This window comes from Sciurus vulgaris (assembly GCF_902686455.1).
Source record: "Sciurus vulgaris genome assembly, chromosome: 11".
Lineage (NCBI taxonomy): Eukaryota > Metazoa > Chordata > Mammalia > Rodentia > Sciuridae > Sciurus > Sciurus vulgaris.
The window spans coordinates 110,545,776-110,563,887 of record NC_136472.1 but is presented as its reverse complement, the minus strand read 5'-3'; the positions used below and the strand labels follow the sequence as shown (position 1 = coordinate 110,563,887).

Genomic DNA, 18,112 nt, shown 5'->3' with positions numbered 1-18,112 from the left:
AGCAGAGTCAACTTGTAAGCGTGGCTTTTGGTCTCTGGTGATGCTTACTGCCCTGGGAGGATTTACACCCTGTCACCTCAATCAAGTCATTTCCACTGTTGGTTAAACTAACTAATTCAAGTAACTTGGGAGAAAAATGAACAGAAAAGGAAACAAAAATCTCTTTTTCTATTTAGCTTACAACAAGTATTTCATGTTCCTGATACTCAAATGGTATACCTGAATCATAACTTGAACCAGATGACCTTCAGCTGCCAGGCCCACAGCCTTGACTATCATACAGGACAGAGAGGCTGTTAGTTACACTGGTGTCTATTCCATATAAGCAAAAAGAGTTTGGTGACTTCAACTCAGTATTTATTAGGCATCTTACCATATGTGAACAATGCTGAGTACGCACTACAACCCTTAACCCTAAAAAGCTGATAATTATTTGCCTTGGGTCTGTGATAAGAACTAGAAAACCCCTCCTTGGGCTTTCATATAGCAGATTTAAATTTGGCCAGCACTTACTGAGTCCCTGTGATATGTCAAGTCCTGAGCCAGATAGATGCTTTAGTACTCAGCAACACACCCTGGGAAGTGTATAATTGTTCTCCAGTGTCTGAGTGGCCTGCCTGAAGTCACAGAGAAAAGTAATAAAGCTCAATTTCCATCCCAGAACTGATGGCAAGTCCAGGGCACTTTCCCATGGGCCATGTAGAAGATGAGCTCCTAACTCGTCCCCTATTTGGACCATGTTCTGGACAGCAGTGTAGGCAGGAACATTCTCAGAAAGCCTGAGTCTGATCACTGAACGATGTGCAGCCACAATCGGCATGCAGGACTTCTAATTTAAATGAACACATACTGAGCTCCGGGTGGCACAATGAGGATGATTACTGCAGTTTTCCTTTAAGTAGCTTAACATAGTTCCTTTGAAATGTTAGTATAGCTGCAGCTACATTGCTAGAATTGAATGCAGCTGATGGTAGTGCCAGACGCCTGGGATGCTATATGGGAGTCTTCGAGGTTTTCTTGCCTACGTTTATTCCTTCTCTTCCATTTTCTAAGACAGAAAAGAAAGGTTATGCTGCATAGAGGCTAGTGTGCTCCAATATATATTAACATCTTAATGGGAAAGCTGTGCATGTACTGTATACATTTACTACTCTCTGACAAGAGGGAATTAAATGTCAGAAGGATTTGTAGCATCTATAATTGAATTGGTGCTGAGAAAAGCAAATCTTAAAGAAGAATAACATATTAGGATTAGCAAATAATGTGGCATTTTGTCAGCGCATGCCATTCAGTTTGTTCCCCTTCGGTAATAAAGTTGTGCTTTTTAAAATGCACACTTATTTTTGTTGCCAGAGATGAGAGCTTCAATAGGTGATGAAAATGAGTAGCTACGTTTTTCAGATGGTAACAGGTTTTTCTGTGTATGTGTTTGAGTTCTTGGTCTTTGCTTTTGTTTTTTGTTTTGTCTTATTTATTTATTTATTTTTATTTATTTATTTTTTTGTGAAGTCAGATTTTGGTTTCACCTCAGATTTGGAAGATCCACTGCCAGACCTTTTTCTTTCTTCCTAGCAGAAGTAGCAAATGACATCATAGTCATTAAGCTTTCTCTGAGATAGACTAATCCCTACAGCCTGAGGAAGCTGGAGGCAGCATTTCTATTATAAACCCCAATTCTAAGAATTTTTAATTAAACTGACTTGTCCAGCAAGACCTCAACAGAACCAAATGACAAAACTGTTGCAAAACGTCAGCAGTTCTAACATTTTCTCCACTCATCCATGAATGGGCGAAGGTTGAGGATCAGAATAGTGTGATAAATAGGAGTAGGAAGACTTACATCGTTAGAACCTCCACCTGTTTTAAATATTCATTAAGAGGAGACCTAAAGTAGTTTATAACCTCTGGAAAGAATAAATATGGGCATTTAAAAAGAGTGGCTAGCTCTCATCAAGTGAGCTAAATATGCCTTAAAGCCTGCTCCAGGGAAGTCTGAAGAGTGACAAACCCTTGTGGAATGACTGCCATTCATTGTATGCTGAAGTATCCTCACACTTCACTCCTCAGAGGTAGAAAACCTGGTGCCACTTTGGCAAAGCGACTGACCTTGGGCTCTATACCCTGGGCTTCAGGGTGGATATGCTGTAACCCCTCTGTCAAAGCCTCCTTGCCAGAAGCTTGTCTAGGATGTGCTGGCCATTCCCTGGTTGTCTTGGAATTCCTGCTTTGGCCACTCATGTTACAATCCCATGCCAGGTGGTAGAATAGCCATAGAAACCAGGATCCTGTGCAAAGATCCCTACTGACCACAGGCAGCATGGTGGCCACAGTGCTCTGTGTTCAGGATAACTCTGTCAAGTGGTTTAAGGAGTGAAAGCAAGCAGAGAAAAGAAAGAGGAGTCCTTTATGGGGAGGGAGAAGGAAACTAAAGTTCCAGTAGTAATCCACTTTCTTGTCAGGCCCTAGGGAACTACTGCCCCCAAAACCTCCCCCTCCACACTTCTTACTGCTCATGAAGAACAGAGCAGGCCAGGTCAGCTGGCCCAAGGTGAAAAAAGCTGAGCAGTGTGGGGCATCCCTCTTGAGAGTCTCTTTGAGGGAGTTTTTTTTTCCCCCTACAATTTCTAAGATGCGAAAGCGAGCCTGGGGTGGTTGAAACTATGACCCAAGCATTAGTAGCCAACTTAACATTCTGCAAGTGGCTTGTCAACTCTCACCTGAAGCCAAGTTGTTTCAGTTTTTTTGCCAAAAGAAAAGCTAACTCACGAATACTAATCAGCTCATGATCTGTCTGTCACACGTAGAGCTGTAGAAGTGACTGCAGGATGGGACAGAACAGGCAGGAAGGTTGTACCACAACCGAGAATTATCATGAACATCTTCCAGCATTTACAGTGTCGTCTAAGTCAGAATTATTCAACCACCAGTTCTGATTCACTTGAAGTCACATGTGAGAGGATTTGGAGTTGGGGTTCTTAACTCTACGTGGACTCTGTTGTCCAAGCATGCTTGGTTCTTCGAGACTGGAATAACCTTTATGCTTATAAGCAAATACCAAGCAGAAACTCGGCTTCACTTCTCAGATGATGGAGGCAGAGCTTTGACCCAGAACAGAAACACTCTTACACCTGCCACTAAGCAAGAGGGACAACTATAGCCTCTTAGGGAATAAAAAAGCTTGACTTTCTGAACCGAAGACATGTCCATTTGCCTGAGGATCAGTCATGTTTAGAAGTGCTTTCCACTCCACACTTACCTTTCAGTCAAGCTGGGGACAGCTGTAGAGTCTGCCTCTGGATTCCTTGTCCGCCTGACTCAACAAGGGAGTCTGAAATCTGGAGAGCATGTCCCCAGGAAAGCCGACACTGAACAGGACCTGCATGAAAGGGTCTGCTTCCTCAGAGGAGCACGCTCTGCTGATGGCCTTAGGAATACTCTCTCCAGGAACTGGTCAGCTCTCATCTTGAGAATGAAACAGGAAAGGTCAAGGGGCCAGTGGACTTTGTCGGAGACATGCTTCTTCTGGTGGCCCATATTTCCCGCAGCCTCCAGTTTTCCACCTCCTCGGTCAGCACAGTGCTTCCCCTCTGTAGTGTCCTTGCTGTCATGTCATATCATAAGTGAGGCCCCCGCCCACAGGTGTGGACAGTTCTTCCCTGGTGGTAGGTAACCTGTCACCCAGACTCCTTGAGCCATTCAGTGGCCTCACCGTCCCACATGGGGAAACAAAAGGAGCGTGATGAGTGTGGAAACAGCTCTGCTCTTCAGGAGCGAGGCCACACCGTGACAGACAGGCACATAGGAAGGGGCACAACTCCGTTAATCCCTCAGGCAGTGAACCAGGAGGTGGGAGTGGGGGAGGGCGGAGGCGGTAAGGAGCTCCTAACTGGCAATGCTCCCTGTAAATTAAACATCAGTTACCTTCTGTGTCCGTATGTAGTAATTGAAGGCAGGAGAAATGTCTGGGTGATTAACTGGTGGTAGTAAACTTTCTGATCAAAGTGAGTATCAGAAGATAGCTAGAGAGATTGCACTTATAAATAAGTATCTGCAAAATATGTATGTCCTTGAGGGTGGGGAAAATAACTAGAATGTAGATATTTAATTTGGCTTAAGTGCCGGGGGAAAATAGCATATTCAGCTCTAAGTTCGTGGGGAACAAAGGTCAAGTGAATAGTTTTGACTCAGAAAATGAATGCCCTGTGAGGCTTGTTTTGTTTTGTTTTCAGGAGGTTATTGGTTTTTCCTTGTCCAAGAGCTGGCACGCACACACAGCTGTTCTTTCTCTCTCTGGCTGTCTCTTCTTAGACTTCTAGAATGATCATGTGCCTAGGCATGGGACAGCAGACAAGAGAGTGCCTTCCCACAAAGGGGTGAGAGTGTTCTCCGCAACTTGTCAAAGTGTCTCTTTGTTCTCAGTCTTCCCAGCATGGGACCTCTCTGTACCTCTTGCCTGTCGAACCTCTTTCCTCGGTATCATGCCATCGTTTTGTCTTTCCTCACGTAGTTCTCGAGCAGATGGGGTTTGTTGAAAAACACAAACTTCAATAAGTCTGAAGGTCATGGCAGCTGGAAATTAGTTAATTCTCATTCCCACAAGATCCCCTATTTCGACAGCTCCTTAAAGAGAGCACAGCTGGCCGACGTTACTGTTACTTTTGACCCCCTGTGCACACTTTTGAATTTGTGCAGTTGGGGTGCATGTCTCCAGTGCGTAAAGCACTCTTCTCCAACAGACGCCGCAAGTCCAGCAGCACCCCAAGGGAGCGCTCCCTTTCAACAAGCTCTTGTCTCTAAAAGGAAAAAAGTTTCCATGGCCAAGTTCTGCCTCGCTGAAAGGACTTTCAAGACAATGGAGGCTGTAGCATCTATGATGGCTACACTTTCGGCTGAGAAAGGAGATTCCTCTCCACCACGTTTCAAGTCGAGCTTATTAGACATGTTGCTGGAGGGGCTCGCACATCACGGAGCGGGCTAATTGGCTGCAGTGCTCTCTGCCTCCGACCCATCTCCATTCTCCAATTAAACTCCCATCATCCTGTTGTCCTGGGCGACCTGCTGCTGCCTCTGATTTGGCGTTTCTGTTTGGGTTTGGGTTTGGGTTTTTCTGTACTCCTTTCAAAGGTAACTTAATGAAACACTTTAAATACTCCGTTTTTTAATTTAAACTCTTTTAATTAAAGCACTTTTCATGGAACCCTCAGTCACGAGTTATTTCCCCACATCCTTCAGTACTTAATCTCCAAGCAGAATTGGAAATATCGATAGAAAGTGTAAATCATGCCCTCCTGCTGAAAGCGTTGTATCAGGTTTCGGCTCAAAAGAGCACCATTACCTTTAGCTGTCACGGATCTGTACACTTGATCGATAAACTTCAAATATTATTAGAGGTGGAGGCTTCAGAGATTTGCTCTGTTCTTTGGAGAGAGACAGAGATAAATCTTTCTTAGAAATTGACTTGAATTTGCACTCTGTCTTCCTGGTGAAATGCATTTCTCTTAGGCGTCCAGCAACTGCAAGGGGGACAGATTTATAGGCCATGTGCTTCTTGTACTGAAAGATTTAAATGGTAAATCCTTCACATATGACTTCACAAATCATGTAAAGTTAAAAGATTTTTACCGTTTCTGTTGCTGCTGTGCTTAAATTGTAAGGTACAGCTAGTAAATCATTTTAATGGAGGTGTCGTACTTGACTCAATAAAAAAAAGACAATGGTTTAGCTTCCACTCCAAAATGTTAATGTATTAATCAACGGGAGAATAATTGTTTTTTACTACATTATAAATCTCGGGTGCCATTAGGATTTCAGCAAGGGGTGATGTAGCCACGTTCCTAAATTAAAATTGTTTACACTGCCATACATCCATTCTGCATCGCCATAGCTCATTCTGGGTTCATTCTGAAGTTGTTCCCCAGCCAAACATGTCGTTCCTCAGTGGAAAGAAGACATCCTGAGGGAGGGATGCTTATAAAGGAAAATTAATTGCCTTGTGAGGTGTTAAATAAATAAAATAAAAACCATCTGTGGCAATGGACAATCATTCCTTGCTGTCTTTTTTGAAATAGGTTTTTAGGTTTTAAATTGAGGCTTACTCCCTCATACATCCTAAATGTAGCAAGCAGGTCACTTGTCTCTAGTCTTATAATCCTTGTTTTATCTCCAGGCTGCTGTGGCTTTTGAGCTCTTGCTTTTCCTGTGCATACACCATCAGGAAATAAGCCACTGGGCAGCTATGGAAAGATACTCTGTCCTCCCCTCCACAGTTCCTGTGATTGCCTAAAGGTACCATTCAGGGTGCCCTTAAACAGTTAGGTCAGCCTCCTTAATTAGGATCTGCAGCTGGATACAGATAGAGTGAGCACCAAGACTAGGTCAGGACCAGGTGGACTCCATCTCTCCCCTCCCTGCCTCCCTTAGCTGGTTCCACTTGCATTAGTGCTCCTGTGCTGCTTATAATGAAATTGCCTTGTGGGGAGAACAGATCAATTCAGCACTGGACAGGTCAGTCTGTTCGCCCAGTGTAACTTGATCCATCTGGATTGTTCTCGCTGGCTCCTCCATTAAGAAAGAAGGTGACCTTCTGACCCTGGAGGCAGTGTGGCCAGGGCCTCTGGTGTCCTGTAATAAGCTCTACATCCCTATTCCTCTTCTGATTTCAACAGATTCTCGAGCAGGTGAAGAAGGTTCGATAAGGGCAGTGGATCACGCTGTGATTGGCGGCGTCGTGGCCGTGGTGGTGTTCGCCATGCTGTGCTTGCTCATCATTCTGGGGCGCTATTTTGCCAGACATAAAGGTAAGCAAGGTGCTTTGGCAGGCAGGAGCAACATGTCACCACCACCCCTGCATTTGGGGGCTTTACAAGGTCGTCCTTGATAGGCAGTTGGGCATATGTGGCTGCGAGCCTTTCTGATTCCAAAACTGTTAAGAGAAAAAGAGCAGAAATCTTAGCAACTGCTGATTAGGACTCTGGAAGTTGATGAGGAACACTCCTTGATTTGGATTCTCTCTAAATATAAAGCTTTATAGAGTTGTTATTCTCCAATCCATAATTGGGACTAAAGTAAAAGTGATGAAGTAAGGGGCTGGTGTGCAAGTTGTGGCGTGAACCCCCGAAGACGGTGGTAAAGCATACCCACTACCTGTCATGCTCCAGGAGACCGTGAACTAGCCCTGCTTCCTCTCCCGAGCTCTGGGTAACCTGGTCACGAGCGCTCTAGAATACTTCCTTGGGGTGATGTGCCCAGGTTAAAGAAAAGCCTTTGCCTTAAAAGCCACATAAATATGTATTTTTAAAATTATCAGTGCAATTGATTTAAATTGCCATTAATCATCACACTTATCAGCTGTGCAGTCTGGATGGGCAATCATCTTTTCCAGTGCTCCTCCCCTCTGCCCCATGCTGCTCTGAGCCTCTTCTCCCCTCCTGGTAATTTATTCTTCCTTTTCTTTGTCGGCCCTTGTCTTTCTCGGTTGTTTTTCTCAAGCACTGTGCAATGAGCTTGCAGGGCTTTCTAGGCGCTTGCATACTGCTTGATTGTAACCTGGGTTTGGGGAAGGTCCCTTGAGCCCAGCAGTGGAGGTTCAAGGTACTTGACAACCACCTTTAGGATACGAAGTGTCCGTCTCAAGCATAAAACAATTTGGGACTCTCAGAGCTGTCTGGCTGAGAACTCCCGCCTCTCAGTGTTTAGCCTGACAGAGCCAGGGAGGTAAGGCCAGGGAGCAGGGCAGAGTCTGAGCAGCAACGGTGGAGGACCAGGGGAGAAGGGCGTGTGCGTCACTACAGACCAAGAGAGGATACAGGAGGGAAGCACTTGACCTCCCACTTTCTCAACTCGTCACTTTGAAAACCTGAAAATATGGCAAAATGTTTCAGCCTTTTTAAATATAAGTCCGCAGGGATATGGCATACAGTGGGAGGAGGGCTGTTTGATTGTGCCAGGCAATTTAAGTTCTACCTGCATACTGTACTGAGGTGCAGTCCTTGTCTTTCTCCATGTAAACTCTTGGGCTTTGGTGATCAGAGTGTCACCAACTCTGTAACGTTCTGTCTTGTCATTAGAAAGTGGCTGTGCCAATTAGCAAATCCATGAATCCGGGTCCGGGCTAGAGTTACATGATGAGAGAGAATCACTTGTTCATGGAGACAGATCCCAAGCCTTGATTCCAGCTGTGACAATGTCAAATTATTTCTCGATCTGGAACCCCACTCTGAAATGGAAGGCATAGGAGAATCAAACATACGTGCAAGTTCAAGCACATTCTCACCTATGGATAGTCAGTGATGATTCATGAAGCCAGGAGACTGTTGTGCAAATAAACAATTGGAGATGACAGTAGAAGCGTCATCGGGGCCCTAATTCATTTATTGGCTAATTGCTCTTCCTTGCTTTGGTCTTTAACCACGTGCGTGCACATCTCTGGTCATTGGTCCTTGGTGTTTACTGTTTACGCGTTAGTCAGCAGCTCTCCAGCTTTCTGCATTTTAGCTCCCACTCACGTCTTCTTCTGCTGACATCCTCTGGTCATAATCACTGCTCTAATGTCTCATTTGCTGAATTATATCGCAGCGGTTCAGTTGGAGTGGTGCCTTTGGAACCCCCGGATCCCCATTTGTCTCACCCACCTCGCTCTCTTCTTCCAATTGTTTTTTCCCCTCTGCTGCCTGCACACCACTTCGGCTGATGATGGCCATAAAGCAAGTTGCCATCTCTGTACCACTTTACACAGAGGCCATCAGACAGTCACGGTGCTTTACCCCTTCATCTTTCAGGTACATACTTCACTCATGAAGCCAAAGGAGCCGATGACGCAGCAGACGCAGACACAGCTATAATCAATGCAGAAGGAGGACAGAACAACTCCGAAGAAAAGAAAGAGTACTTCATCTAGATCAGCCTTTTTGTTTCAATGAGGTGTCCAACTGGCCCTATTTAGATGATAAAGAGACAGTGATATTGGAACTTGCGAGAAACTCGTGTGTTTTTTATGAATGGGTGGCAAAGTGCGAGACTGGGAAGGCTTGGGATTTGCTGTGTAAAAAAAATGTTCTTTGAAAAGTACACTCTGCTGTTTGACACCTCTTTTTATTTGTTTGTTTGTGTTTTTTATTTTTATTTCTTCCTACCAAGTCAAACTTGGGTACTTGGATTTAGTTTCGGTAGATTGCAGAAAATTTTGTGCCTTGTTTTTTCTTTTTTTTGGTTTTTTTCTTTTTTTCTTTCTTTCTTTTTTCTTTTTTTTTTTTTTTTTTTTTTTTTTTTTCCTTCGTGAACATTTATTTTTTTCCCAAACGAGTTTTGGATTTTTTTCCAAAATCTCCCATTTTGGAATTTACCTGCTGGGATTCCTTAAACTCTTTTCCTTCCCATTTTTGTTACTCTTTTAACTTTCTTTGGTTTACTTTTGAGGTAACTGCTTTCAGTTCCAAATTCAGTTTCATAAAAGGAGAACCAGCACAGTTTAGATTTCATAGTTCAGAATTTAGTGTATCCATAATGCATTCTTCTCTGTTGTCGTAAAGATTTGGGTGAACAAACAATGAAAACTCTTTGCTGCTGCCCATGTTTCAAATACTTAGAGCAGTGAAGACTAGAAAATTAGACTGTGATTCAGAAAATGTTCTGTTTGCTGTGGAACTACATTACTGTACAGGGTTATCTGCAAGTGAGGTGTGTCACAATGAGATTGAATCTGTCTTTAATTCTGTGTCTGTAGACGGCTCAGTATAGATACCCCACGCTGTCCAGAAAGGTTTGGGGCAGAAAGGATTCCTCCTTTCTCAGTGCCCTAAATAGACCCGACAGGTGAGGTCTGTTCCTTTTATAGAAGTGGACAAATTTGAGTTGCCACAGGAGGGGAAGTAGGGAGGGGGGAAAGACAGTTCTGCTCCGGTTATTTCTGTTCCAAGTGATTCCATCCACCTTTCCCAATCGGCCTTACTTCTCACTAATTTGTAGGAAAAAGCAAGTCCGCGTGTTGTGCGAATGACTGAATGGGACAGGTTTTTTTTTTTCCTTTGTGCTTAGTTAGGAAGGCAGTAGGATGTGGCCTGCATGTACTGTATATTACAGATATTTGTCATGCTGGGATTTCCAACTCAAATCCGTGTGAAACTTTCATTCCTTCAGATTTGGCTTGACAAAGGCAGGAGGTGCAAAAGAAGGGCCGGTATTGTTCTCACACTGGTCTGCTGTCGATCTCAGTTCTCGAAAGGTCAGAGCAGAGGTGGAAAAACAGCATGTAGGGATTTTCAGTTACTTAATCAAAACTCAAATGTGAGTGTTTTTATCTTTTTACCTTTCATACACTAGCCTTGGCCTCTTTCCTCAGCCTTAAGAACCATCTGCCAAAAAATTACTGATCTCGCATGATGGCAGCCATACTGCATAGCTACTAAAATAAGTTACCTTGAACATATCTTAGATGGGGAGCCTTGGGAAAAGGTAGAGGAGTCAAGTTACCATTTGCATTTTTTTAAAGCGACATGGGGGTTTTCACTGAAATGCCTAGGAAATCTAGAAGTAGTCCTGAAGGACGCAAACTACACTCTTACCATATGTTTTGGTAAGGCTCCAGACTCCAGATAACAGTCCCTATGGAAAGATGGCATCAAAAAAAGATAGATCTATATATATATATATAAATATATATTATATAACATTTTCAGTGAGTAATTTTGGATTTTGCAAGGTGCATTTTTACTATTGTTACATTATGTGGAAAACTTATGCTGATTTATTTAAGGGGAAAAAAAGTGTCAACTCTTTGTTATTTGAAAGCGTGTTTATTTTTCTTGTCTTTATTTTAACCTTTGATAGAACCATTGCAATATGGGGGCCTTTTGGGAACGGACTGGTATGTAAAAGAAAATCCATTATCGAGCAGCATCTTGTTTACCCCTCTCCTATCCCTAGGCACTTAATCAAGACAAAAAGCCACAATGAACATCCCTTTTTCAATGAATTTTATAATGTGCAGCTCTATTCCGAGCCCTTAGCACCCATTCTGACCATAGTGTAACCATATCAAAGGGTGAGAACCATTTAGCATGTTGTTGAAAGATTTTTTTTCAGTTGTTCTTTTTAGAAAAAAACAAAACAAAAAAGAAAAACAAACAAACAAACAAACCACTACCATTGTTCACTGAATTGGCATCTCATTTTCGGGACCTCCCATCTTTCTGTTTTGAAAAGTGTACAGTAGTGCAGTGTTCCTGATGTAACTTTATGGCTTACAATGTTGACATGTCTCAGGTTCATGTGTTTCGATTGGTGTTTTCCGTCTCAGGTAGATTGCAAAGTGTAGGCCCCACACATTGGAAAAAAATAATAAAGCAAAAACAGGAAATTATGGATTTTAGTTGTATATTGGTTTATGTATTTTTTCTTAAGTATACAGTGCACTGTTTGAAATGTATTGTTGAGTATTACTTTGTACAGGTTGATCACTTTTTTTAGAGTGAAGAAAGAACAAACTTGTTTTTTTGTGTTTTTTAAAGGAATATAAAATAATGAAGGATGTATAATTGATGCCAAATAAGCTTGTTCTTTAGTCACACCAACGTCTATTCTTCCCTCTAGGCCAGTTCTGTTTTTAAGGTGTACATGGACAATGTTACAGTGTAAGAAACTCCATATCCATATGTTCCCATTCGCATTTTGTATTGGTTCATGTATACCATTTTTACAAAAAAAAAAGAAAAAAAAGAAGTACTATAAAATATCTGTCTTCTTAATAAAAAAATTAATGTTACAAAGTGATCCTTTTATCTCTTTATGGACTTCTTATGGACGCCTCAGCCTCTGGTCCCAGCTTCCTCCTTAGGACCCTGTGTGGGGACCCAAGCTGGCAGTGTGTGCCAGGAGTGGCTGCCAGCGGGGTTTGGAACTGCATCCCCTCCCCTCTCCTCTGCTCATCCTTCGTGTCCTTATGCTCTTCTCCCCTCTCAGTGGACAGGTGAGCCAGGTGCCTGGCTGAACGGAGGCGCCTCAGATGGACTTGCTGATCTGTGCAGGTGTGCGAGACGCAGCAGTGGCCCGAGCTCCCGTGGAGCCCTCCCTCCCCTCTTTCACCCACCACCCCACCAACTTTCCTGTGTTGCCTGCTCCACCTGTCTCTTACTTTGGGATTTCGTGTCTTAACGATTCATTCTGCCTCCTTCATTTAAAATTCTCTCTCCTTTCACAAAAACAGCGCGAGCTGCTGAGAACTGGCATGGCTGTCTGCGGAAGATTATTCTCACTTGTGTTTAGGTCGCTAAGACTTCCAGGCCTGGGTGGACAGCAGCATCTGCTCTGTTGTCATCGTCCTTGCCTTGCAGGCTGAAGTAAACAGTGACTACACGTCATGGTGTCTGATCTCATAAATGAGCAGATAATACCTGACCAGCCCCTAAGTGCCAGCCGTGGTTGAGTCCCCCTTTTCTCTCTCAGTCAGAAGAGACTTTCTTCTCTGACAGAAAAGGTAAGCTCCACAAAAGCCAAAGGCTGTGCCACTCACTTCTGACAACCTGGCCTAGTCTTTGCCTCTGTTTTTAAAAAAAAAAAAAAAAAAAAAAAAAAAAAAAAAAGGCAGATATGCAATTATTGATCACCTGTTGTATATCAGGCATAATGAGGGGTACTCTGAAGTGGTCTCCAGAGTCTGGTCAGGAGCTGGATCATAATTAAGGATGTTTAGTGGGGAAGGACATAAGTCAAAGGTGAAGCCCAGCCAGCCTGCTCATGTGTGTGGCAAAATGAATGAAATCACCCATGCATGGAGGGTGGAATTAGCCCTGTGGCTGTCCTCAAAGTCCAGGCAGAAGCACTGAGATCTCAATCGCCTATCCAGCCTTTGCCAAAGGGGAGGGAGCAATAGGGAGCACAAATTCATCATATCTCCATACAGAGACACACATGGGTGGTCTAAGGGTAGCAATCAAGAGTATGCAGCTAGAGTGAGCCTGCCCGGGTTTAAATCCCTATCCCATCATTGATTAGCTTTGCAATCTCAGACAAGTTCCCCAACCTACCCAGCTTTGGTCTCCTATCTGTAAGGTAAGATCGGCAGTCACAATCTGGGATGGGAGGGTAGCTCAGTGATAGAGCACTTGTTTAGCATGCAGGAGGCCCTGGATTCAATCCTCAGCACCAATAGGGAGAGAGAGAAAAGATAAGCAATCAGTGCTTAGGAAATGTTTACCATAATGTAGGATAAAGGCAAATGGGGATTAAAGATAGAAAGTTCCCCATGGTTGTGAGTAGTCAGTACTTGGAGGGAGCTGTTTGGGCTCGTGCATATGGACACATCATACCCCTATGAACCTTGTCATAGCATGTTTAATGACCTCTTCCTGTCACTATTCATTAGTAGTCATTCCAAGCCATGAGGCGTGCAGTAGGTCTAAAGTTTCCATCAGTCTCCCCCTTGCCTGTAGCATGAGGCTCCAGATTCAGCTATAACCTGCAGAGAAGGGACCCCAGAAGTCCTCTGAACTGAGGCAGACATGAGGTGGCAATTTGCTGCACATTTACCATTTGAGGTCCACAGGGCATGCAAATGACAAGGTGCCAAGAAGCAGCCCACGTTAGTAGGAACTTGATAAGTAGCTGGTCCTTCATTTGGCATGAGAATGAAAATGGTCCCCATTTCCTCCTGAGAGTTTTCGCAAATATTTTGGCCTGATTGCATTCTCCAAATACATCAACTGGAACCCTGAGGTGATATGCGGGTATTAATTGGTGCAATCTTTCACTGTCCTCTGTCTACTTGAAATGTCGTTCTTGTACTGCTGCGGACTTGCTCCATGGAGAAATGTCCCTTTGATTTTGTCATCCAGAACTTTAAAGCAACCGCACAGTCACCATGTGACAAGTAGAAAGAACTTCCTTAAGTGAAGCATTTGTATTTCATTAAAGTATTTTTCTTCAGACTTCATACACCTCTTTGCCAGGATGCTGAATATACAGACTTAGCCATGAAGAACTGGCAGCCAGACTCCTTCAGGGTGAAATTAGCGTTCACGGCCTCACATGCATAGTTTTGCAATATTTCCAAAAAGAAGCACTTGGATGTCCTGACCTGCTGTACAGATGAAGGGAAAAGGGGCTCTTGGCTCACATCCAAATGGCCTTGTGGCCAATATGAAAGTGAGTGGTAGGCACAGTGTGAGCTCTCAAGTAGTTGATTAAAGGGAGCTAGTCAAACACCTGGGGGTCTGCATCACTCAGTCTGCAGGGGCTGCCAATTCCGCATTTCAAACCTTGACATTTGTAAGACCATCCTCAATATGGGCAGCTTTCTGCTTGGCCTTGAAGAAGTGAGCCATTCAGCTCTTAGTTTAGCATCCTTGGTCCCTTCACTCACTTGGTCCCAACATCTGTTACCTCTCAAGGGGAATGATGACATTTTTAGTAACGGCCAAGCAAAGCCGTAAGGCAACATTATTATCATGTATTTTAAGGGGCCTTCAGAATGAGGTATGATGTATCGGAAAAATTCAAACCATACTCCTTGCCTTATTTGTGTTCATCTCAAAATGCTGAAATGTTCCTCCGACAGAGGCTGTGGGATCCAACCCCCCCAGCACACCACCACCTTATTACAGATGTAGGAAGAGGGTGGTAGCACAAGGGTAATGTGAGCACTCCAAACCTGAGACCTGAACGCAGGAATCTTCTCTGTTTTCAAGTCTTCTAATCCTCAGCGTCCAGGCTCTCCAGTACACGGGGATCTACATCTGTTTTACTTTTTATATTTTGATATTTCATTCTAAGTGAGCATAAAATGTGCACTGCCCCTGGTGGTCAGTGAGAGGAACTACAACTCAAGCCTTGCTTGTTTAAATGTAGAATTCCGAGGAACCTGACTTCAAGTCCACTGTTTTTCTCTCATCCACACGCACACCCACCCTGGCCTCCTATTTTACTCCCTCCTAATCCTTTGAAGTGTTGAGTGGGGGAGTGAGGACCACTACTGAGGGGCAAATCAACACATGCTCTGGGCCAGGGACTTCTCCAGCTGCCCTCCAAACGTGTACTGGCTCACAGTCATATTTCAGACGTGCCCGCCTTAAATCTTCCTTAAGTGCTATCTTCTCAGGTTAATTAATCACCAGGCTTAAACTTGCTGTTACCAGCAGGAAGTCCATCCTGAAGTCAGCAATGTTACGATTGCATCTTCTAATACTGTTTATCCTGCATTAGTGTTTACTTAGGGGGAAAATTGATCCGTAATTGATATTTCAGTCTTCCAGAGCTGGTGTTGGAAGAGCCTAATGCAAGCCTTTAATAGCAAGCAAATATTTAAATCCCTTAATGGTTGCTGAATATTGAAATGTGTGACTTTATTACTCTTTTTGGTTTGTTTTCTCTGTAGTTGTGTATTTCATCGTTTAAACTTGCAACGGATGCTGGCAGGCTCGAGTCTAGCTAATCCACAAAAGCTGTTTGCCCAGACACAGCAGCCCTGATTAGAAAGTATTGCTATGGAAGGGGATCTTCTGCACTAATCAGTCTCTGTTAGCTAGTGACGAAATTACTATCCATCTCTCTCTCTTTCTCTTTCTCTCCCTCTCTCTAGGCCTGTTTTCTCTAACCTCCTCTCCCAGAATAAAGTGATGGGGGCAGCTCTAGTGTTGCAATTAGGAGCATGAATCTTTTATCGTTTGGACAAGGAAGGGAAAATGCCATTACTGTCAACTGAAATGTCCTACTTGGGTTTTTTGCTCCTACTTCCCTGCCAAAGCCCATCGCTGCTGCTGAAAGTGTATAACATTCACAGCTGTTCTTGATGGCTTGATTCTTAACGCAGCCAGAAATGTAGCCCGGGAGATGCTTGAGACAGTTTATGGAAAATAATAGATTTCCTTGCAGAGACAGCAATGCATCGAGAAGGGCCTGGAGTCACGCTAGACCCAGCCAAGATCACCAGTTTTCTCCCTTTCTGGCTTCAGTTACAAAGCCTTTTGCTAAAACATGCAGGCCCTCTTGAATTCTCTGTTTTCCCGGTTGGTTTCTATCAGCACCCACAAGTCTCTGGCCATGGCGCCCTTTGTCTCACCACTCACCCGCAGCAGCCGTGAGATCTGAGAAGAAGCAGTGTCTCCGGAAGCCGAGAAGAAAGAAGGTTCCCGAGCGGAGAAAGACTCCTGGGAAAGCCAGCTGATGAGAGCTGAGACTGGGCCCACCAGCCTGGGTGCTCCAGAGACAGACGACCATGTTGGAGACCACCACTACCACCCCACACGAGGGTGGGGTCCTTCTCCGTGTGGCATCCCTGAGTGGCCATCAGGAATGCCAAGAAGTGGTGGAGTTAGTTCTGCTAGCCTTAGCTGTGCAGCCTGTCGCCATGCCCTGGCTCTCAACCGGGCCTTCAGTTAGGAACCTCTGAGAGTGACACTCCCTTTGGCAGTTCCAGAGGGAGTAGCTCCCAGCCACAAATGCTGGGAAGGCTGCAAGAACGAAGCCACCACAGGGTCGCAGCTTTCAGACTGTTGAAACAAATGCATGTCAAAAGCCATGTGTCTCCCCAAGCGTGCCTGAAAGTAAAGGTGGAGGGCACGGTCGGCCGGCAGGCACCGGCCACATCTCTCTCCCTTTTGCTCTAGTTTGCAGCCACAAGCGCCCCCAGCCGAGTGCCACCGCTCCCCCACTGTTTTCATTCTCAGCTTCTCCTAAATGGAAACCATTAATCATACTAAATTGTGCAATGATTCCATGATAGGGAGAATGCTGATGGCAAAAATCATTCTCCTTTGTTGTGCCAGGCAGGCAAAAGGCAGAAGTATTAGCTCGTTGCCCTGCCTGGCTCCTTGCAAATGCTGACCATGTGTTTGCCCACGCAGCTGCCTCTGTGCTCACGGCTTATTTTAGCATCCGTCTAAGGCACCCCAACTGTTGACAGAAAACAAGGCGCCCAGCCACCTCTTCCTTATTCAGAGGACTGCTGGGAAGACTTGGAACTGCAGGCAGTGCCCGCCCCCAGCCTTTCGCAGCTCAAGGTGCCCGAATCACGGGGAGGGCTGGTGTGGGACTCACGTGGAAATCCCCTGGCGGCAGGTGGGGCAGGCTGGTAAGGGTAAGCTGTGCCCCACACGCTGCCACGGGGCTGCCGGAGGAGCCAGGTGCGGGCACCAAGGAGGCGCTTTGCCTTTCAGAATTTGATGTCTGCTTCACTTTCGACAAGCCTCTTTGTAAGCCACCCCTTCTGAATTAGAATCATTTTCCAAAAGCTCTTAAGCTATGATTAATGCCAGGGCTGTTTTTAACAATCATCCTGCCAGTCTTAAGCTGTAGTCATTTTCAATAATTTGGAGTGCTCAAAGGCAAGCCAGGAGTTTGTTGACAACAAAACCCATAAGAGCACAGCCAGGCAGCCACAAAAGATGGAAAAGCAAAGGGACCATTTGGGCTTAGCTGGCTTTCTGCTCCCAGAGTTTCGCCACTAAAAGTTTGATTGAACGCTCACAATGCATTAAGGATCCGACTGTGAACATGGCTTGGCAAGAGGGCTGCCAGCCTGGCTTTTGTGCGAACAAATGAGCAGCGTGTTTGGAGGGCTCCTGGTTTATTTATGGACATGTGTGCTTCATTCATGCCCTCCCCAAACCAGAGCGCCCTCGTTTGTCTTCCCTTTGCCAACACTGAAGATCAAGAAGGAAATGCGGTTGCTTTGCTCTGGGGCTGTTTACTTCCCGTGAATGCCGAGCGAGTCCCTGGCCAAGATTGGGGAAGCCTGTGCCATGGACGGCCCTGGCCACTGCCCCGCCATGTGTATTAAACTAGCATTCTCTTTTTAATCTTGGCAATTTCATGCTATGGTATTTGTCTGTTTGAAAAGCCCAAACTGAAGAAAGTTAAAGCTTGGGATGTCCGTGATTTCCCTAGACTCAGGTTCGGATGGCACTTATTTCTAGCTCATTACTTCCTCTGGTAGGAAAGGGTCAGCTCTGGGTGACGGGGAGTATAACCCAATGAATTTGCTGTGATTGATAGATGTTTGTGTTGCAATTCACCCCTGCTGCCACACTAGCTATTATGGAGGCTGTGTTGCCGGCCAGGGAGAATACAGGCTCCTGGTTATAGTTGGGAGCTTTCATTAGTTGACTTCTAATAAACTCCCTTC

General features: G+C 44.7%; 1 protein-coding gene across 7 annotated transcripts in view; it reads left to right on the top strand.

Annotated features, from left to right (window-relative positions):
• The window catches only part of CADM1 (cell adhesion molecule 1), a 316,950-nt gene extending 305,817 nt beyond the window's left edge, over nucleotides 1-11,133 (top strand). For all 7 annotated transcript variants that reach the window (XM_079104470.1, XM_079104469.1, XM_079104466.1 and 4 more), the window contains 2 exons: nucleotides 6,666-6,797; nucleotides 8,778-11,133. In XM_079104470.1, the coding sequence (XP_078960596.1) occupies nucleotides 6,666-6,797; nucleotides 8,778-8,896 (251 nt within the window). In that variant the 3' untranslated portion in view covers nucleotides 8,897-11,133. The remainder of the gene's footprint in view (nucleotides 1-6,665; nucleotides 6,798-8,777) is intronic.
• Nucleotides 11,134-18,112: the final 6,979 nt, after the last annotated feature.